The 22,245-nt window shown below is 44.8% G+C and overlaps 7 protein-coding genes across 7 annotated transcripts; 3 read left to right on the forward strand and 4 right to left on the reverse strand.

Annotated features, from left to right (window-relative positions):
• Positions 1-977: 977 nt before the first annotated feature.
• JSN1 (Jsn1p) lies at positions 978-2,078 on the forward strand (the record flags this gene model as incomplete). Its single annotated transcript, XM_020212098.1, has 1 exon — positions 978-2,078. A coding segment is annotated over one exon (1,101 nt), but the record flags the coding sequence as incomplete, so codon positions are not given.
• Positions 2,079-2,689: 611 nt separating this feature from the next.
• ERG1 (squalene monooxygenase) lies at positions 2,690-4,138 on the reverse strand (the record flags this gene model as incomplete). Its single annotated transcript, XM_020213053.1, has 1 exon — positions 2,690-4,138. One exon carries the CDS (start codon positions 4,136-4,138, stop codon positions 2,690-2,692), a length of 1,449 nt encoding a protein of 482 aa, XP_020068035.1.
• A 647-nt stretch (positions 4,139-4,785) lies between these two features.
• On the forward strand, positions 4,786-7,023 carry BIR1 (survivin; the record flags this gene model as incomplete). Its single annotated transcript, XM_020216712.1, has 1 exon — positions 4,786-7,023. The coding sequence occupies one exon, from the start codon at positions 4,786-4,788 to the stop codon at positions 7,021-7,023; it is 2,238 nt and encodes a 745-aa protein (XP_020068036.1).
• A 547-nt stretch (positions 7,024-7,570) lies between these two features.
• Positions 7,571-8,992, reverse strand: GRR1 (SCF ubiquitin ligase complex subunit GRR1; the record flags this gene model as incomplete). The annotated part of the gene is made up of 1 exon (XM_020212112.1): positions 7,571-8,992. A coding segment is annotated over one exon (1,422 nt), but the record flags the coding sequence as incomplete, so codon positions are not given.
• Positions 8,993-12,734: 3,742 nt separating this feature from the next.
• PHO2 (Pho2p) lies at positions 12,735-13,529 on the reverse strand (the record flags this gene model as incomplete). The annotated part of the gene is made up of 1 exon (XM_020212166.1): positions 12,735-13,529. A coding segment is annotated over one exon (795 nt), but the record flags the coding sequence as incomplete, so codon positions are not given.
• A 1,024-nt stretch (positions 13,530-14,553) lies between these two features.
• Positions 14,554-17,868, reverse strand: HUL5 (ubiquitin-ubiquitin ligase HUL5; the record flags this gene model as incomplete). The annotated part of the gene is made up of 1 exon (XM_020215913.1): positions 14,554-17,868. A coding segment is annotated over exon 1 (2,872 nt), but the record flags the coding sequence as incomplete, so codon positions are not given.
• Positions 17,869-18,496: 628 nt separating this feature from the next.
• EAR1 (Ear1p) lies at positions 18,497-20,210 on the forward strand. The gene has a single exon (XM_020215914.1). It carries the CDS (start codon positions 18,525-18,527, stop codon positions 19,824-19,826), a length of 1,302 nt encoding a protein of 433 aa, XP_020068040.1. The 5' UTR covers positions 18,497-18,524; the 3' UTR covers positions 19,827-20,210.
• Positions 20,211-22,245: the final 2,035 nt, after the last annotated feature.

Raw genomic sequence — 22,245 nt, forward strand, 5'->3', positions numbered from 1 at the left:
ATACCATGAACGCTGTGAACGAACCAAATTCACCTCTGGGCAATTCCAGTGGTAACGATTTCTTGATCCAGGGAAGAAATTCCCCTTCCAAGTTCTTGGATGATCACATGAGGGTCCGAGCTTACTCCACCAACAACGTTCCACTGTCGGAGCAACCCATACAGTTTCGTCTTCAGCAGCCGTTTGGTACCTTGAGTGAGAACCAGGCTGCGATGTTTGGAGTACAGGACCCTTCATTGACTGGATATCTACAGGAATCAAGACCTAGAGCTCAGACTTTCCAAAACGGTGTGGAGAACCAGGCCATGCTCTTCAACTTACAACAGCAGCAACAATATCAACAGCAGCAGCAGTTCCCACCGGAGTCCTTGATCGGCTCGACAAATGCTACAACGTCGAACTCATCTCTACAGAAAGTTGGCGAGCCTCTGCTGCTGGACCACATCGACCATAGATTGCTGAACTGGACTTCAACATTCTCTGATAGCTCATTAGGCCCAACAAACACCCTGTTCTTGTCCAATCTGCCACCTCAGGCAATCACACCGGTTTCTTTGGCGAACTTGTTGATGAATTTTGGGCATTTACTCACCGTTAGAGTGTTCCAAGGCAATGAAAGCGCAATTGTTGAATTTGAAAACTTGGAGTCTGCTATGCTTGCAAAGGCTCAGTTACACCACCAGGAATTGTTGCCTGGTTATTCCTGCTTGGTTGCATTTGCAAAGATCTTCCCACCACAGCAGCAACAACAACAATTGCAACCTCAAGTTCAGGTTCAACCTGTGCTTACTCCACAGCAAACTCCACAGAACAGCTCTACTCTACGCCCATTGACACCTCCACATGATGTCTTACCTCCTCCATTATTACAGCAGAGCAAGGAATCCCATGACAGACAGCAAATTGTTGATACGATTGATCCAGAAGTTCCAGAGTTGAAGGAAGTTGTCGATCAAATCTTGAAGTATTCCAAATCATTTGGTGTTAACGTTTCTGACGGTATTATCCCAAATATCATTTCAAATGCTTTGAAGTATGAAGGTAATGATACCGATTTGGGGCCTTTACCTGATCCAATTCCAATAAGAGACTTTGATGCTCCGAAGTTAAGAGAGATTCGAAAACTGATTGATAACGAATCCCTGACAACGTTTGAGATTGAAGAATTGGCCATGGCCATGCTTGAGGAACTGCCTGAGTTATCCAGCGACTACTTGGGTAACACGGTGGTTCAAAAGCTGTTTGAATTCGGTTCAGCTCCAATCAAGCACGTCATGCTTAAAGAGGTGTCTAGGTATTTGGCACAGATGGGTGCGCATAAGAATGGTACCTGGTCTGCTCAGAAGATGATCTCTGTTGCTGATACTCCTTTACAGAAGCAGACCGTGGCAGAGAGCTTGAAGCCTTATTGTGCGCCTCTGTTTAACGACCAGTTTGGTAACTACGTGATTCAGTGCTCGCTCAAGTTTGGTTCTCCGTGGAATAACTTCATCTTTGAAGCTATCCTGGCAAAGTTTTGGATCATCACCCATAACAGGTTTGGTGCTCGTGCTGTTAGAGCATGTCTTGAGAGCCATGAGGCAACGTTGGAGCAAACAGCACTGGTTTCTGCTGCCATTGTTGCGTATGCTGACCATTTAGCAATTGATCAAAACGCTGCATTGCTCATCACCTGGTTCTTAGATACTTGTACTCTACCAAACAGACATATGCTTTTGACACCAAGGTTGGTTCCACATCTGGCACAACTGTGCACTCACAAGCTTGCCAGCTTGACGATCTTGAAGATTTTGAACAATAGAAGTGAACCTGAGGCTAAGAGTATGATATTGACTGCTTTGTTTGGTGATGTGAATGCATCGGTCGAGAACACCAGACCTCCACAGTTGTTGGAGCTAGTGTTACAGGATAGTTCCCATGGTGCCGGATTCATCTTCAAAGTGTTATCGAACCCACAGCTGGAGGCTGATGTTCGCAAGCACGTTGTCAGCCAAGTGCGCAAAGTGTTGGTGGAGATGAACATTTCCTCTTATCAGGATTATAAGAGACTAATGGACGAGGTTGGGCTATCTTCAAGAGGTGACGGCTCATCACGTCATAATAGAAGCCATTCCAATGGCAATGGGAATGGATCATCCAGAGGCAAAAACAGGCAGAACAAGTCACCTCAAAATGGCTACAATAACCGTCGTTCCACTACAAACGGGGGCTTCAAGCACCAGAACCAAAACTCACAGGGCCATGTCCACCAGCACTCTTCGTCTTCATCTTCGTTGCAGCTGTCTGGTGTGGTTCCACAGCAGCAACAGCAACAGGTTGGAGCTCAATTCAACGATTTCAACCCCCAGATGTACATAACACCTCAACAATCACAACAGCATCATCATCATCAGCAGCAGCAGAACTATTCTGCGCCAGAGATGTTTGAGTTTGACAATGGAGTTGCCACACAGAGTTCACAACAGGCACCACCATACGGTAATGTTCAGATCCCCTATGGATACAGTGCTGCACACTACTGATGAGATATTTGAAATTTATGACCGTATCATGATAGTCTACTTATATGCCTTTGAAAGCTTGCTCTTTTGTTAGTCATATACTATTACATCACATGTTTATACCTGTTTGATTTGTTTTTTAAGCTAATACACTAATGATCATATAACAGTCCTGTGTAGCTCGAATATCATTGGAACAACTCAGCAATCAAGTATGGAGCAAAGACAACAACTGCGGTGAACAAAACGGTGAACACCTGGACAATTGACAATGGTAGCAATAGCACTCCATTATCGACAAAGTTACAGTACACGGAGTACAAGGCCACTTTGGTAAAGACCCAGGTCAACAGGAAAGGCTTTGGAATGGTGCCACTGAGGAATCCAACTGGAATGCTGACACATTCACCTCCTCTTTGGAAGTACTTGAAGCAGCCTCTTTGCAAAATCTTCAGATTCGACGAGTCCGCAGCAAACAGCGAGAAGAGGGCAATTGACAGGATGTTGATGACAGCATCGAGGTCCTTTCTATCGTAGTGGAAGTCGATGATCTTTGCGGATGTAACTTCACGATCCGAGAGTGAAGGAACGTCTTCTAAAGTTCTGACAGCCATGGCAGCGTCGTTCAAACCGACAGTCATACCTCCACCTGTCAACGGATGTCTCATGTTCAGTGCATCACCAATGAGGAATAGTCCAGGAACATCGTTGAGTCTCGCAGTCAAGTACGAGTTTGGCATCGATTTTATAGGCTCTTCCAACGCCTTCGTGAAGGAAGGCTGTAATCCTATAGGGAACACCGGCAGCACCTTTTCCCTGAGATACTTCTTCACATCACGTGGCAATTGAGGGCTGTTATAAGCACACAGGACCCTTGTGTCTGTTGGAGTGATCTGGTACACCAGAGCAGGGTCGCATTTTGAATTCAAAATGACATGGCCTGTGTTTGGCACTGGGATATCGGCGTTGTGCAACTTCAACGCTATGAAATGCGAGTTGACAGATGGCACGTTATCATCAGTCAATGACTTTCTGAACTTGGAGAAGATACCATCGCACATGAAGGTCAAATCACCGGTGAATCTCTGAGGAGAGCCACCGTCGCTAGGCTTAACAACGATCCCGTGAACACCGTCTGCATCTCTTATGAGTTCAGTGACCGTTCCTTCGAGCGTAGTCACGTTCTTCTCGGCTTTCACGATCTTTCTCAAGTTGGAGATGAACTTGCCGTGCTCAAACGACACTCCAACCTCGTATTCGTTATCTTCGAACTCGGCGGTGGTGACGAAGCCATCGTCCACCACCTTGTCATTACCACCAAATACACAGCTCTTGATTGGTGGCACCACGGCGGTGTCTGCCTTGTGCGGGTAAGGAATCGACACTGCCTCACCTTCGTAGAACACGGTATAGCCAGTTTCCGGCGTGGCCTCGATGTTGTTGATCGCCTGGATCATACCCAGGGAGCGCAGTGCCTTCAGCCCAGCAGGTTGCATCAGCTCACCAACAATTCTATCAGGCTCTGACCAGTCACGCTCGACAATCAGAACACGGCGGCCTTGACGTGCCATACCAGTGGCTATGGCGGGGCCAACCACACCGGCGCCGACAACAATAGCTTCGTAATGGTTGGACATAGTTCTCTATACCTTAGGAGACGATGAGGTGATAGCTTCAGCTGAGTACCTCAAAGGAGACAAGGATCTGTGTATTTATAATCAGTGGTCTTCGCCGTCACACACAGAGCTATACGACAAACCTCAGATGATGTTTGTAGAAAGAGGACGAGAGAGAGAGAAGATCAACGTCTCGAAGTGCTTGTCCGAGGACGTGTAATGGTTCGATGTTTCGTATAGATCGCGGAATTCGTTAAACGAGCGATGAGCTTCGAGTTGTACGCCACGCTTACGAGTTTTATAGGCACTTGGTGGGGGGATTCGGGTGTTATGAGCTGGCGGAGCTAGTCTGAGTATATGGGATCTGAACACTTGTGAAGATTGAAGCGGGATCCATGTTCAATTGGTTGGCTATGTGCAGAGGAAGGGAAGGGAAGGGCGTGGCATAGTGTGATGTCGGTGGATTTCCGAGGTATCATATGTCACGTGATATGCTCCCGGAAATAGCGCATCCGAGGTTGCTGGAGCAACCCCGAAACGTAAACACTCGCTTACATAAGCGTACCATCAACAGCGGGAAAAAGTGTAAACAAAGGAGTGTAAACAAAGCACAGAAATGTAAACAAAGCTCCTCTTCAACACCACCGCCAACGCAGTCAACACCGCTAATGCCACCGAGAAAGAAGAGATCGTCGTCTTCTGTGGCGAGCACCACGCACGAGGAGCCATCGAACTTGGCTGCCACGAACGTCAGGGCACAGACCTTTGTGAACCACCAACTGCCCAACGGATCAGCACGCTCATGGCCTCATAAGACGCCATCTCCTGAATTCATGGCCAAAGCTGGTTTCTACTTCTTCCCTACGGACCGGTTGAAGGATCGTGTCAAGTGCTTCTACTGTAAGAAGGCCCAGTCCACCTGGAAGAACGTGAAGGACCCCACAAGCCATCATTTGAAGAAGAGCCCATCTTGCCTGTTTGCTCAGATGCATCACTATATGACTGAGAGCAACTCCAACCCTGGCTTCGACTGGGCCAGTGCTGGCATCTTTGGCGACCCTTTGTGTGAGGAGGCTGTGAAGATGAGGACGGAGTCCTTTGCGAACTGGCCCTTCGACAAGCTCGCGGCCGCTAAGCCGACGAGTGACAAGATGGTGGCTGCTGGGTTTGTTTACTATCCACAGGAGGAGGAGGACGACCTGGCCATCTGTATGTACTGCGGCACGTCGCTCGAAGGCTGGGAACTGGATGATGACCCGATGGAGGAACACCGGAAGAGAGCGCTGGAGAGAGATTGCCATTTCATTAGGGTTTTTGACGGGTCAGTTTCAAACTCTTCGAAACGACAGAGCGATCAACTTTTGGTCTCACCGGTAGAGAAAAGGTCGAAGTTGATGACTGAAACGTCGACAATCGAGGAAGAGAATGAAGAGGATGAGGAGAACGAAGAGAATGAGGAGAACGAAGAGAATGAGGAGAACGAAGAGAATGAGGAGAACGAAGAGAATGAGGAGATAGCGGGTGCGACGAAATCGGATCTTTTAAAAGACGACGAGGATCAATCAATAAGACGAAGACCTAGAAGAGTGCGGAAAGTTGTCAAGAGATTAATTGATGATGGCTCTTCGGTGGATGAAACTCAGCACGATGAGACGTTCAGTCTAACTGGTAATTCTGAACACTTGAATGCCGACGAGGAGTACTTTGAATCGTCTAATACAAGATCAAACAGATTGAAATCTTCTTCGAAACATGCACCACCAACGTCTCCACTCAAAAAATCAAAGATCTTGGATAGTTCGATGGATAAGGAAGATATATTTGCTGCAAATGATAAAAACATTGAATTACCACCCATTAAGTTACGCTCAAGCCCAGACAAGAAACCTAAGAGGAACTCGACATTACAGGACATTACGAACTTGAGGTCCCCACAAAAGGGACAGGTTCAACAAGTGAACGACAATAACGATGAAGATGAAATCTTACTAGTCACAAATAGTAGTGACAGGTCAAGATCATTGATGCCTTCTGTGTCTCCAGCAAAGTCACCTGCAAAATCTTCTCCAAAATCTTCTTTGGAGCTTCCATTGGCTGATGTGCTAGATCAAAGCCATCTCAAGAATTCAGATGATGATGTTGCGACTATCAGACCTCAGTCACAGAATGGTGATTTGTTAGGTGGGTTGAACAACAGCTCATCTCCATTGTCCTCTTCGATCTCACAGTTGGATCCATCTCCGCTGGCTTCCAAGTCTCAAGGAACAAATTCTCCTGCAATATCAGAACAACTTTCGAAGAGAGAACTTCGGATAAATCGAACCAATTCAAGATTTTTCGATAGTCCTAAAAGAAGCGAAAGTCCCTTCCTTGATAAGGACTACAAGGGAGATGATAAGATTGAGCTCCCTGTTTCAACTGCTGTTGATGAGGATCTACCAGTTGATGATGATACGCCAATAGGGGAATCCACGGATCACAATATCCAGATCAGTGAACCAGCCCCTGAAGCGAAATTTGAACCACAACAACAGCTCATTGCTGAAGATGATAATGAATCGTTCCATTCAGCTGAGGAAGAGACACCGGATAACTTTTGGCAACCAACTAATACGAATAAGTTGTTTGAAAACTTGGAAGACTTGGACACAGCACGCAAGTTTCTCGCAGTGCTTCATGATTTACCTTATGAGTTGAACGACGATATCGATGGAAGAGTCAGCTGCTTCATTAATGAAATGCCCGATGATGAGATTGAGATGACCATCGAGCAATGGATTACGCATATTGCATCACAAGGCCGTGAACATCTAAACACTGTGTGTACAAAGATGTTAGATGTATTCGACGATGAATGCTCGAGGGCTTTGAAGAGACTTGAGAATCTCCCAGTGAGAACTCCATAAATGGTTTTTAAACGTATCTGAGCTGGTGATGATGATCGTAAGAACACATGTACAAAGAGAATCTAAACATAATTTGTCATTACAACCTTCACATGAAACATAGACTTGATCGTCAGTGTTCATAGTTATTATATCAAAAGCAACCTACTTTCTTTTTGTTAGCTTGTTATTTACCTTATTCGGAATCCACTTCAACAACGTCGACATCAGCATCAACATTCGCCTCCATAACCACATCTTGGTTTGCTTCCACACGGGCCTGTTGTACTTGTCCTTGGCCATCTCCTTGCACTTCAGCAATATTGTTATTATTATTATTCATTGGGACCCCTATGCCAAACCCATTGAACAACCCATTGTCGCCTAGTTGACGTCTTGCACGGTCCATGAGCCCAGCATGGAAGTTATCCTGTTGTTGCTGTCTCTGCTGTTGTCCTTGTGCCTGTTGTGGTGGTATCTGTACTGGGAACCCCCTTATGGGGATCCCAGCCACAAGATTGACCAAAGGCTGTCCATCAATGAGTCTTGTTGAGTTGAACTCCTCTGGTCTTGTTTCGTACAAGTTGATGAGGAATTCTCTCAATTTACGAACACCCTGACCGGAAAACACGCAGAACAGTGCCCTCTGATGTTCGTTGAAATCACTTGGAGGTTCACGACAATAGCAGAGGATATCAGGTCTCAGGAATGCCCGTATACCTGTCAACGACAAATGTGTTAGCCTTGGACATGCACGAAGTAGATCCAATATCGGCGACAGTCCTAGATTCGTACAATAAGAGAGATGGACCCTTTCAAGAGTATCGTCATGGCCTCTTCTGATGACAAAGTTATGAATGCCCAAATCCGTGATGTTCAGGCACTTGACCAATCCAATTCTCCTTAATCTGGCCAAATGCGCCAATTCTATCAACGAGTTGTTGGTGAGTTGTTGACAACAAGCCAAGTCGATGTATTGCAAACGGTGACAACTTCTCGCCAAAATGATGATTCCCAAGTCTGTTATATGCGTGCAATGGCCCAAATGAACATAGTGTAAGTTCTTACCTAGCCTTGCCAGTGATCTCAACGAGGAGTCCGTGACCATGGTGCACTTCGATAGAACAACGTTCCGTAACCGTGGAGCTGCTTGGACGATTCTCTCGACACTCTGATCTGTGATCTGTGTACAGCCCGTGAAGTCGATGATTCTGAGCCTATCGAACTGGGCATCCTCTGGGATTGATCTAAAGAGCTGATCAGTCACGTTCATGTTCTGAGAGATTCTAAACTCCCTGAGCTGTTCCAATCCGACAAATAGCGTGATCAACGAGTCATTTGTCAAGTTTACGCAATTGTGAACGTCAACCTCGATCAACGACTTACAATTGTTGACAAAACACCAAAGGTCCTCATCTGTTAGGCTCAGGTTATCGGATAATTTCATCCTCTTGAGCATTGGGCAGCTGTTGTAGATTGCGCTTATGCCTCTTCGAGTGACAGATTTGCAGCCTGGGGCATATAGACCTTGTAGCCTTGGACAGTTTTGCCCCAATGCTTCAAATATATCGTCGTCGATGCTTTTAACACCAGTCATATCTATGGATTGTAGCTTTGAGCAGTTTTGCAACACATTACAGATCGACTCACTCGAGAGCCTTGAGCAGTTCACCAACGTGAGTCTCTCCAAGTTATAGCAGCCTTCAAACAAGTTCAAGAAGTCGCTGTCGACACGCTCGTAGATGAAGGACAGGTTTAGACGACGTATGAATGGCCTATAGTTCCAGTACGTCTCATTGGGGTTCATCGACATAACCTGTTGTAACCCGGACATTGCTCGAGACGTCATCAGCGAAGGTCTGAACCATAGCAGCTCCACGATGAGATTGCTCCATCTCTTACAGACCCTGAGCAAAGGCACTAGCTCGGATTTATGGCTGATCTGAGAGAATATCAACAACAGCACCTCTGTTGGGATCTTCCTTATAGGTCCCAACTCGGCCATTGGTTCTCCCTCGTGGAGTGTGCCGTTGAGGCCGTTGTTCAAGGTCAAGTCAGTGGTGTTGATGTTGAAATCAGAGCCATCTGACTGCATATCAATGTCATCATCCATGAGAGCAACGTCCAGCTCATCTCCAAAGTGTCTTCTCGTGTGACGATGGCCATGCCGAGAGCCTTGGTAGTGGAAATGAGGCTGTTGCTGTTGCTGTTGCTGTTGCTGCTGTGGTAGTGGCGCTGGAGCCTGTAGAGAAGAGGCCGACGAGGCCACGGAGTTCTCGTTATCACTGTCCATCTTGACAGTACTCCCTCGTTGTTTTATACGTTTGCAGTGGGCCTCCGACTACCAGATTTCGTTCAATATCCAACACAGGTCCAAAGTGTGAGCAACAGTCCTGCCCAGCTCGGTCAACACCAGCTCAAATCAGCCCCAGAAACAAGGATCGTACAGTCCTTCAGGCTCGTTAGAATACTCTCAAAGACTTCAACCTAACCAAGACGCTCTCTTCCGATCGATACACAGGGTACACGGTGATGGAAGCAAGGCAACAATAGGCAAAATCAACGTCAAACTGATAACCAGCGGATTCCTGTTGACTCTCTGGCTCAGTTACAGTCTCAATTCACTACCAACAGGGGGGTGAATAGCCAATTGGTTAACGATAAACAAAGGGGAAGCTCTTGGAGAAGTTGTCTTGTGGTTTTTCGCCTAGGGAAATTCCACCTTGGAGATGTGGGTGTGCGGGTTAATAGGTGTGCGGGTTAATAGGTGTGCGGATGTATCGGTGTCCAGGTGTTTGGGTGTCCAGGTGTTTTCCTTTTGTGGCAGTTTCGTTGTTTTGTTTTGTTTTTTTTGGATGTGTTGATGTTTCCAAACTTCAACAAATAAACAAACATCCAAACAAAGCTCAACAGACAGTTTCACTCAGCCAATGCCAGGTATGAAGCGCCAATTCTGCTTGCTTGCCACGGGGCTGAAGCGCCAGCAACAGACACAGGGAGCTGTGGCCCTGGAAAGCAGCTTACAATCTAAACTCCACTAACACTTATCGCATACAGTGAAGAGCCTTGAGCCGTTTGTATTTGAACGAGCACTGACCCAAACGCTGCCCTTTGAGTCGCTCAGAGGGGCGCGTGTTGGTATCGATGTTAGCCACTATGTGTCGCGGTTGATGGGGTTCAAGCGGGAGGCGCTGTTGGACGCCACTGGCGGGTTCCCGCTGTCGCTGTTCCAGTACATTGAGAGTGACTGTGTGGTGTTTAAGGACTTTGACATCACGCCTGTTTTCGTGATGAGCGGGTTCGACTGCGTGAACATGTATAGGGAGAAGTTCTCTGTTAAGTCGTCGACGGTGGAGAGACAAAGAAACCGGAGCTGGATAAGCTATGGCTCCCAGTTGAAGCAGCACTATGGGGAGAACCCACAGGGGTTGCCATTGACGTGCAACGAGTCCTTCAAGGACTTTGGCACACAGTTCTCTGCGGACAACTTTGTGTCTGATTTGGTTCAGTTCTTCATCGCTAACGGCTTGGAGTACATTAGGGCTCCTTATCTGTCGTGGGCCCAGTTGGGTTATTTGTACGAACAGGACTTTATACACGCCATCTATGGCCCTACAGAAACTTCTCTCTTGCCGAACGTTGATAAGTACATCATCGCCATGGACTTTGGTAATAAAGACTTGAGATTTATCGATAGAGGTAGGTTTCTATCTGAGTTGGACCTGAACCAACAACAGTTGGTGGATATTGCAATGTCAGTCGGCTGCGATTTGCAGCCCCAAACCTTGGATATGTATTTGAGCTATCCTCAGAGCGATTATATTAACGTTGCCCTGTCAATTGTCAACTCCAACGGTAATCTCTTCAGTTCGGTGGCTCAACTACCTCAGGAACAAGTGGAATCTTTCCAAAAAGGTGTCATTGGACTACAGTATTTACCAGTGTTGAAGACAAACGGCAGAGTGGAAATATGGAACTTTGACGAGAGAAACATTGACAACCGCTCTTCAAGTTCTGAATTGCCACCTGAAGGCTTGCATGAGATATTCTCTGTTAGAGTGCCCCAAGAGTACTACTTCTACCAATCCATCGCGTTGAACAATACAAAGTTGTTACAATCAATTGCTAATGAAACATACGTTGAAAAGTTGCCATTGGAAGGTGTCACTCTAAAGGAGTACAAGGACTTGATTGCTGCCATGTTACCGATCAAGGCTAAGGAGGTTAACCTCTTGACTAAGAATATGAACCGTTACTTCCAGTTCAAAACGGTCAAATATACAACTTTTTGGGGCGAATCTATGGACATCCCTCATAAACCAACACAAAACGTTTTCCACTCATTACAGAGTATAACTTTGAGATCAGACAATTTCCAGGAGTTCAACTTGAAGAACTTCTTCAAGTGTTTGACCAATGAACCGTTGCTATCTGACGTTGTCCCAGATGAATCCCACTTGTTGTCTTCACATTTTGAAATCTTGTCGACGGCGTTGCTTCGTACTTTGAACATCTTTGAAATTTACTCGACGAAGTCCTCAAACAACTCAAAGGCTTTGTCAATCTTGCAGACGCTCGATGAGAGGTTCCAAGAAGAATACATCTTGTTGTTGGCTTATTTGAAACTTTCTAGTCAAAAGTTGTACGAACCTCTAAGTCAGCAACTCGCTGGAGACTCAATAACGGCTGATAAATCTCAGAAGCAGGTTGTGTTGCTCATATCACGTTTAGCATCCTTGATCCAGGTACTTCCAAAGAAGAGAATAAACTATTCTGGTCCGGTGTCGAGATCGTTATTGGCCTTTAGATCATCAATGGATTTGATCAAGAGAAACATGAGAGAACTGTTTGAAACGGTATTGGTTTCTTCATTCACAGGTAATGAGGCAGATAAAGTGGAACGTTCCAACGAAGATTGGATTGAATTAGTCTCCGAGATGCCATTCGGTAAAACTGTTCCAAGTACTATAGTTGGTATCGCAGTTCAAACGCTGCTAGATCAATATTTCGTCAGTTCTTCGAAGACTGGAGATTTCAACACTGCCAAGAGCTTGACATATAACTTGTTTGAGATTACTGGAGTGGAGAATCTACCTGCTCAGGTTGGACGGGCATTTGAATTCGTCAGAGAAGCCTATAAATTGGTCAAAGCATTGGAACAAGATGGTAAAACAGACCCACACCTTATCAATGTATTTGAAACGGCTGACGATATGGCAAAGAAATTCCTGGGCCAGTAAAACCTGAAAGACAAGTATCGTTCAAGGTCAGTGATACAAGTATAAATTCAAAAACAAAGTGTTGATGTACGTAAAATTATAATATAATTAGGTTGAAGGAGATCTTGACGTCCACTAAATCCATGAACTTGTTACAGTAATTGATGTGAGTTCACTTCATTCCTAGTTCACTGCGTTATACTCTGATTTGTTCACCGTGCCATTGTTGCTAACTGAGTCGAAGTGATCACCCTCAGGCTGTTGAATAAAGCTATCAAAATCATACCTTGTACTCTCTTGAACAAACTGCTGTAGTAGTGGGTTCTCCGTGTGCTGTAAAGATCCCTGTATATGTTGTAGTTGCAGTTGTTGATGTTGTTGTTGTTGTTGCTGATGATGTTGCTGTAATTGTTGTTGCTCGTCAGGTGAGAAATTCAAAGGTGTCAATGGGAATCCGCCTGGTGAAGTTGAGTTTGGTCGCGTAGGTAGATCAAACTGTGCTCTTTGAATATTTGAACTGTTATAATCCAAGATGTAAGAACTCATGAATTTCAGAGATTGTTCTAAGCCCGTTAAAGCATGTGGGATACCTGTTCCTCCAATGAAGGCATCATTGACCTGATGTCCCTCAGAAAAATCCTCACAAATCGACCACTGGTTGTTCTGTGTGATGTAATGAGAGAAAGAGACGGCAAACTTTGGTGGTCTATTTAACCATAGCTTCAGCTCGCAGGATTGATCCTTGCCATCTTCATCTGGAACAAACGATATGGAACAGTTATTCACAGAAGAAATTGGGAAGAAGATTCTGAACAGTATCTTCGAATTATCAGTTATTGCACTGAAGAAATAGTTGATCTCAAAGTTCTTCTTAGAGATTAGAACCATGAGATCGGTTGAGTTGTGCATGATTTCGTTAATAGACTGTGGAGATAGATTTGACAAGTTCTTAACATTAAAGATATTCTCATTGGAGAGATTTCCACTTTTCAACCTCTTCCAACTCCCAACTGTTAGACTCTTGCAATCGATAAAGAAATAGTTATTGTTGAGGTTCAAAGGAATGTTATCATATCTGGAGAACCCAAAAGATGCTCCAAATGTGTAAGGATCATCCTTTTCGGTGGCTGCTGCTTTCTCCATTTTCCTCGATTTCGCTCTTCTATTCTGAAACCATATCCTTACACTGCGCTCAGGCATTCCGGTCTGATCACTAATTTTCTTCCTCATTTCAGCATTTGGATTTGGATTTTGGTTGAACTCGTTGATGAGCAACGCTAACACCTCTCCACTTGCACGGGTACGTTTATGACCAGACTCGTTCTTTAACGTCTGTTGCGAGCTTTTCCCTCCAATCTGTAGATCTTGTTGGCTATGAGATGTCGATGGAGTTATTTCCTGCAATGGATCATATTCCTGCTGTAATTGGTCGTTCACTTTGGAACTCTGGATAAAATCTTGATACTCTGTATCCATCTGTGGTAAATTTGGAGACTCTTTATGGCTCTCGTCAACTGAATGTGCAAATTCGGGCTTTCCAAGGTTTGCATGGACGTCTGGACCCTTATTTATGAGTTCAAATTCCTGCTCAACGTTAAATTCGTTATTCTGTAGTTCCGCACCAAGTAAGAAGCTATCGTCCAGTTCGGTTTTGAACAGCATATCATTCTGGCCTTGAAATGTGAAGTCATCCATCTTGGATCTATAACCTGTTTCACAGCGAATAACCTCTGGTGATATGAAAAGCTGTAATTGGGGAGTATCACTCAGCTATTTCCTCCCTTATTAGTTAGCACAGCCCCCGGTTCCCTCTCCACCTTCAGTTTGATGAGATACCACCAACACAAAGGGAAGATCTTAGCGTAGACACAACACAGACACAAGTATGAAACAGCAAAAGAGAGACAGATGAGGGCAGTCGGTATTAACAAGCGCTTCCCTAATCAGTATATCCCCCAGACAGGCTTATTGGTATCGGATCCAGCTTCAAAAAACTTCCCACACAACAGGTGAAAGCAACAGATCCCTGCTTCAAACGTCTTGACAAGTAAAATGGGTCTTTTAGAGATCTTTAGGCTCAACCTTCAGACCCATTACATAATTTTTTTTTCTCTTCCTTCTTCCTTTTCTTTCTTTTTTCCCCTTCTCGGCTGAGGGTGTTTTTGAGAGTTTTGGCCCCTCATAGAAAAAGCGGAAAATTACCTGATCCGGATAAAACGCAACCGCAAGAGCGGAAAAACTTTGCATGAAAGTGTATTCCACTGGTTGTCAAGACAACGGTAACAACAGCAACGGTAATAACAGTGATAGCAAAGAGTGAACTAACAACTGGGGGGGGGGGTATCAGCTAGTAGTATATATACATCACATATATACATCTGAGTAGTAACAGTATAAAACAATGAAAGAGGCACGGTGGAGGATAAGCAAAGGAATTCACACATGAGCAGTAAAGCAAGCTTATATACACCAGATAAGGTGGAGAAATACCTGTGGCTCACGCTAGATCGAACCCTGCTTCTGCGTTGATAGCATAGAGCAGTTTTTCCTTGAGAACTTGCTTGTTTCTATAGTTTGGGAGTCTCAGAAGATTGACACATGTTGAAGATGTTGGGAGCCTATCAATGTCGGATCCGGTATTTCTGATACCGAAATTAGGAACCAGTGCCTTGAAGCCAAGTAAGGGCGCTCTAGGAACAGAAGTGACAAACTTCACAAATTGGAACCGGTCTGCACTTGTCATCTCTGCAACAATCTCCCATAGATCCTGGATTGTTTGGTCGCTTTCAGAATATCCACCGTAGACGCAGTTCTCCTTCAGATCTTCGATGTTAACATCTGTCTCACCTGATATCAACATCTGAAGCTCATATGGGTTGAACATTGCAAGCCATTCCTTGGATATCATCTCATAAAGACCATTTAGAAATGAGTTGCACTGTAGAGATACCGTCTTGTTCAGCTTATAGTTTGAAACCTCATGTATGAACTTAAGTCTGTTGGCACTGGTGACGCTAATAGTTGATCCTTTTGGTATCAAGTCAAAGGTGATGTGCCTGTCATGAACGAGTTCATCAAGGCTGAATGTCAACCCTAAATTTGATAGCTCGTCATCGGTTAACGATAACAATTTGGTCAAATTTGAATACAACTCTGAATCTAAACTTTCCAAATCATCAAAGGATGTCTTATATCCACTGTTGAACTTTGTGAGGAAGAAATTTGCAAATGCAACATCAACAAGGACTCTATCATAGAGACATTTCCCCAGGACTTTACCCATAAAGTTCAAATAACTCAAATGCTCCAACTGTTTGGAACTGTCGATTCTGTTACGATATCTCAACCCGATCTGAGGATTCGGATATAGTTCATGGTGGTCGTTCTCCACAAACAGAGGTTCTCGAAAGCCTTCCCGTACAACACTTGTTAGAAACTCCTTTGTAATACCACCACCGTCGATACCTTCTTCTCTACCATACTGATTGACAAATTCAATGCCGAGTTTTGTTTTAAATTGTTCACCCAATTTCCCAAAATTTTCGAATGCATCATCCAATAAATGTTCTCTTCTTATAGTGGCCGTGTATCTTCTATCAATGAAGCCAGCAAAGAAGTTTAGATTACTATCACCTATTCCCAATCTAGCCTTATCCATTTCAACCAAACCTTGGAAAATCTCCACACGGCTATCGAAAGAGATGAAAAACGGGACTTTTTGATAGATTTCGAACCTTGCCTGTGTATCTTTGTTCAAAGATTCCAAGAATTGTTCGCCTTCTCCATCAGAATAGTTTGTGAAATCGTTCTTTTTCTCCTCGTATTGAGATATAACAGTTGTGATATTTCCTAATTTCAGTCTTGAAGGATCAATTAGCCAAGCATCCTTCGCCATAATCTTTAACCTCGCATCTTTGAGGTAAACCTGGGACAGTACTTTCATGACCAGATCAGAGAGCATGTCGGCTTTCTTTGAGGGAGAAACAACGCTTTTAATACTTGCACGATTCCATATCAGATTGAAAACAAACTTCTTCAAAAACATCGCAATTGCAAGGAAATTCTCCCTTGTAAAATCGTGATGTAGCAGTATCTCACGATCATTTGATATGATCAATTTGTATTGTAGTAGCTCCAAGAAAACAAATAAATCGTGGTGTAAAAAATCCAAGTTATCTTTAAAAACTTCGTTGATGAAGTCTTGGGAAACTGAAAAGAGGGCGCTTTCATCCATATCAGTGAAGACCTCAAAGACTCGGTGTGCCAATACCTGTTTCAGCAATGGTTCAAACCCTGTTGGTATCAAATAGATCATTAGTGACGACTTCAATCTTGGTTTCAAAACAACCAATGAACCTAATAGTCTAGTTAGCTGATTAGTATCCTGTAGCCGCTCAGATGCCAGTACAACCATATCTCTGGTGTATAAGGTCTCGATGATTTCATTACTATGATTGTCTATAGTCTTTTGCTTATACTTGATCTCCTGTTGCTCTTGATCCGATTCGTAATCGTCGTCTAATTCTGAAGCTGTGACTAAGGAAACGTCAAACGATGATACAATCCATGATAATGCAGTGAAGAACCAAGTTGAGCTGTCATCAGCTTTCAAAATCACGTTGATGAGTAGTTGTAACTTGTGGTCCGTATCGAGCTTCACCTCCTGTTTCGAGAGTTGCTCTGATAGTGCGATGAAGTTGATACCAAACGAGTGTAAATCGCCAACAAAATCGTTTAACAGGAACTTGAGATATTCACTTGGTTCATCGGCTGAAATCTTGTTGATAAGATCCGTCACATGTGACAATACTGAAAGGCCTGGTGTAGGAACAAGTCTTGAGGCAAACTTTGTCAGAGTTGGTATCAGAATGACATCATGACACGCTACTGGGATGATCAAGTCCACAACGTATAGCACACCCTGTGCTACCTCCAGGTCGTCAGAGGATGAAATGTCTATATTCGGTATCACGTCCCGGCAAGTCGAGAGCAATCGTTTTTGATTTACTTCTGATAGTTCAGTGTAGCCCAACGACAGCTTGGACATCAACAGCTCGAGTTGGTCCTTTCTCCTTGGATTGTGACCGAAAGTATCGCTGTAGAATATCGTGAACCAGTACACCACCCTGTTGATGTCCAGCGCTTCGATACTCCTCTCATCCCACTGGTTACAAAGCTGGTACCTTGTGTCCATGAGACGGCAACGTCTGACAACGGCTCTCTTCACAACACCAGCAGCCCTTTCCCTGCCTCGTTCCCGCTCACGCTTCTCACGCTCTCTCTGCGTCTGCTGAAGAAGAGAGCTTCTGCTCTGCTTAAATCCGCCGCCAATGTTAACGGTCCTCTTCTTGAGTTGTCCGGTGAAGTTCATCATCTCGTCAGACCTGCAACAGTGGCGCTTATCTTCAACTTGTATGACGGCAAGCTCCTCTCAGCCAATAAACGGGCCACTTGCAGTACACTTTCTGGTACCGTTCTGATGCTTAAGACCAGTACAATCAAGCGCTGTTTCCAGAATTCAGCTTATCCCGCCTCTTCGTACCAACCGCGCTATATCTGGTCCATTTGTTTACATCGCCACACACAATGCTCCTGCGCAAGCGGTCTAAAGGCCTGTGTGTCCTCTGCCCAATTCTGAAGGGGGAACGGGGGCGTACGGGCAGGGCAGCGGGTTTTTGTGCGTGTGCGCTCTCTGTTTGTTTCCACAAGGGGAAACCCCCTGGGCTGAACTGCGGGCCGAGAGGCCGTGAGACACAACCTCAGAAGCGAGCTGGAACGAGAATTCGTGTGAAAGAGTCTCTTCAGCTTGTCTGTTTGGTGTACTTTGTTGATTTCTATTGCAGAGGTTGTCTGAGAAGAGCTGAGCAGGCTGGGTTCAAGAGAGCTAGAGGTTAATTTGGAGAGGGTTGTGAGGGTTCTTGTGAGTGAGATATTATCCCTACCCCAGGAAGCGTTGTACCGGTATTATACACAAGAGGTATTAGGAAGAGGTACTAGGAAGAGGTACTAGGCAGAGACACTAGGCAGAGGCTCAAGGAATAGACACTAGGCAGAGACACTAGGCAGAGGCACTAGGCAGAGACACTAGGCAGAGGCACTAGGCAGAGGTAGAGGAATACGCGCAAGGAATCCGCCCAGGGAACGAGTACAAGGAAGTATTACAAGGAACAGGCACAAGCAACAATGCCCAAGATCCTCTTTACCACGGCGCTACTCTTACGAGCGTGCCATGGACTCCCCGTGGGCTTGCACGAGAATGGAAACGGAGAGTACACCTCTGATGGGGATGTGTTTGCACTGGTGATGGTTCTCGTCTCGCTGGTGCTATCAGCACTCATGGGACTGGCCGTTGTCGGCCTCGTGGTGTTCACCATCGTCAAGACGTGGAAGGACAAGAAGTCTGTGAAGTTGGAGACTATGGTGCCGGGTCAGTTGGACGACGAGTTCGAAATCGAAGAGAGGCTAAGGGACCTCTCGCCCAACGAGCAAAACTTGTACCGATCCGGTCAGGATTACATTAAACAATACCCTCCTTTCAACGAGGAACTTTCGCTTTCAACACATATGGCCATACAGGAGAAGGGTGTGCAGGCTTGGGAATTCATTCCAGATCCAAGCTTGCCCAACGATGCGATCGTTGTGCAGGACAGAACTGAACTACACTTCACAAGCTTTGATTACCAGTGCTCCATCCAGACAAATCTACCGATACCGAAGATCAACGATGTCTATTACTATGAAGTAAAGATGTACCAGTTGGACTCACCGGAGGATACGTTGGTGTCGTTGGGCCTCTCTACAAAGCCATATCCTTATTTTAGACTTCCAGGAAGACACCTCTACTCGGTTGCTTATGACTCTAACGGCACGAGACGTGTGAACAACAGCTTTAAGCTTAGCGATAACGAGCTCGATGTGTTCCCAAAGTTGAAATATGGCGACGTTATTGGTGTTGGTTACAGGGTTCGTTCAGGAACGATCTTCTTCACCAGAAATGGTAAGAAAGTTAGTGAAAAGTCTCTTGGTGGACACATCAAGGGAATGCGTATGAATAACATCTTCCCAACGATTGGTTCCAATAACCCTTGTGTTCTCCATGTGAACTTGGGCCAAGCCGGCTATGTATTCATTGAGGCGAACATCAAGAAATGGGGGTATGGCTCAAGAGAAGGGTCTAGACCCCCTCTACCGGAGTACAACACGAGTAGCCAGGACCTACTCTTGGAATCTTCCAACGAGGACGATGAAGATATCATTGATCCTCCAGACTTCTTTGCAAATACTGGATATGAGAGCTCATCTACCAGTTTACAGAACTCTGCTAAAGATATTATCACTTTGAACACTTTACCACCTGATGAGCCTCCCGTGTACGATGACGAGGATCCAAATGCTGTGATGTCGTTGCAGAGAATCACGGAACATAATCAGTTTTTAAACGACGATGATGACCATGGGTATGATGGAGATCACCCTGATGATGTGTATGAAGAAGAAGACGATGATGATGATATACGGCGTACGGTTTACGAGGCCAGAATCGCCACAGAGCTGAGGGAAACGTCAATCTCACCGGACGATTCTGACGTTAATGTTCATCTTTAGATATGCAATGGGAAGGAAGTGTGAAAATTAAACGGTACAACATACAGCATGATATATATTAGAGAAGAGCAAGGAAATTGCAAGGTATTTGGTATTTGGTATTTGGTATAACAATATTGAGACATGTGCTTACGTCAACTGTTCCATGTTTCATCTGTCTATTGTTCTTTTCATTTATAACCTGTGTCATGGGCTTGTTGAACTGTAGTGATATTCCTCCAGAACCATCCAAATGGTCTGTATAGATGAATTGTAAGCACGAGTACCTTAATATCAACAATACAAACCGGTGATGTGTGTCTCCATACTGTTCCAGACGGCCCAGCCTTTACAACACAGAAATAGAGAGTACATATACAACTACGGTTACATAACCAACCCTGATGGTGGCATTAGCCATTGACATCTCGTTAACAACTTGTTACATAGAACTGAATGCAAATAGCCTGAGAAACACGCGTAAAAGCACACGCGTAAAACGTAATGAAAGGACGCGTCAGTGGGAGCGTGCGACAAATTCGCGCTTTTACCGGTTTGGGCAGCATTTTGTTACGAGGCACAAAATGTAAACAATCCACAAAGGCAAAGGGCAAAATTCAACTACAATCACAAACTTCAACATCGGATACTACGAAAGACCAAAGCTGCTGCTTGAATCAAACACTGTTATCGCTATGGCGAAAAGACGTACAGATGCTGTACCGTCGTCTCCTAGCAGACAAGTTGGGAAGAAGAAGATGGAGGACGAGGGCCTGGAGGAGGATGGTGACGAAGTTAGACGTGAGAAGCCTCAGAAGAAGAAGAAAAGAATAGTGTACCAGTTTGGGCCGCCAAAGTCCGCTGTTGGCGCTACATCAACACCGTTAAAGATGGTCAAGATCGATGTGAACTGTGCGGAGAAGAAGCGTGATGAAGAGGAGCTTGCTATGACGCCGCCAAAAGTAGTGAACGACTCTCTTTTGATGCCTGGATGCGACGATTCGGGAAGCTCTCATGAGGATAGAATTTATTGGGTGCCGACGCCTCAGAAGCATAGAACACCACAGAAGCCACCGTCATCGCCCTTTGAAGACGTGAAAAACTTGCACATCTCACCAGTGAACCCACTGGCAGAAATCTCCCGTATGTGTGGAGGTTCTTTGCCCTATGAGAATTTGGCCTTGACACAGACATCACCAAAAAAAGCGTTCCAGAGGAAGACCCCATCTGTCGCTAATAAGAGTGAAAGTTTTCCTCCAACTTTCAAATCGAGAAAGACCACTGAGCCAAGAAGACCACTATGGAAGGCTGCAATGTCATTCAACACTCCGGTCACAGAGAACACCATCAAGAGTCGAGACGTTGCGGCGTTGATATCCACGGTGGAGAACGCTGTTAGTGCTGCCTCGAGGGCTAAAAGCGGCAATACCAACTGGGCTGTTGAAGATACACCTTCAAAACCCATGGATGTTGTTAGGGCTGGTAATGATGCACCCCAAATTAAAACTGAAATAACTGAACAAATACAGAGTCGAAGCAAGGGTCAGGATCAAGATCCTGAGGATTTCGACAATTCAAGTGATGTATTTGCAGATGATTTCAGCGAGGACTTTATGAACGATTTGGATGCTGCTCTTGCAAGACCTTCGCAGGTACATTTGTCGAATCCTACAAAAGCGGGACAGAAGAACTCTATAGATTCAGTTCAGGAACCTCCAGCTAACTTTAGTCAAGAGGATGATGACTTTGGAACCTTTGATTCTGATGACGATGACATGCTGGATAGTCTCTTATTGGCAAAAACACAAGTCCAGCCAAAAACAAAGGTGGAAATTTTAAATACTCAACAAAGAGTTATAGAGACAGCTGATAGAGAAGGCTCAATGGTCTTCAAAAGGAACATTGAAGACACCGATAACAATGTCGATATCTTCAAAAAGGAAGATGTGAACTTGGCCAAGTCGGCAGTTGAAAGGGATGGAATCAAGAGATTCGAGGTAATGAACGTTATGAACACATTTTATGTTGTTAAGGGAGGTATGAAGAAACCACAGAAGCTTTTAACAGTACGAGATTCGAAAGGCGAATCTCATAAGATCTTTGTCAGAGATATGTGGGAAACTTTAGACATTCAGCCGAGGGATGTTATTCATATTGTTGGTGAAAACTCCAGAATAGTAGATGCCAACTCGCATAACTTATTGGTTTGGAATCCTGACATTTTACTTTCTGCAACTTTGGTAAGTGATACAATTAGCTGTGATAGAAGGTCTGTTCTTAAAACCAAGTTGGACTTTCCTGGTGAGTACAATGTCTTCCTACTTGTTGGTGAAATCGTTCACTGTGTCTTCCAATACGTTTTAAAAGAGCATTTCTGCTCAATGGAGCTCATGCAGCAGGAGATGGAAAGACAGCTACAAGATAACATGCTAACCATTCT

The sequence above is a fragment of the Cyberlindnera jadinii genome (assembly GCF_001661405.1).
Source record: "Cyberlindnera jadinii NRRL Y-1542 unplaced genomic scaffold CYBJAscaffold_22, whole genome shotgun sequence".
NCBI classification, from domain to species: domain Eukaryota; kingdom Fungi; phylum Ascomycota; class Saccharomycetes; order Phaffomycetales; family Wickerhamomycetaceae; genus Williopsis; species Williopsis jadinii.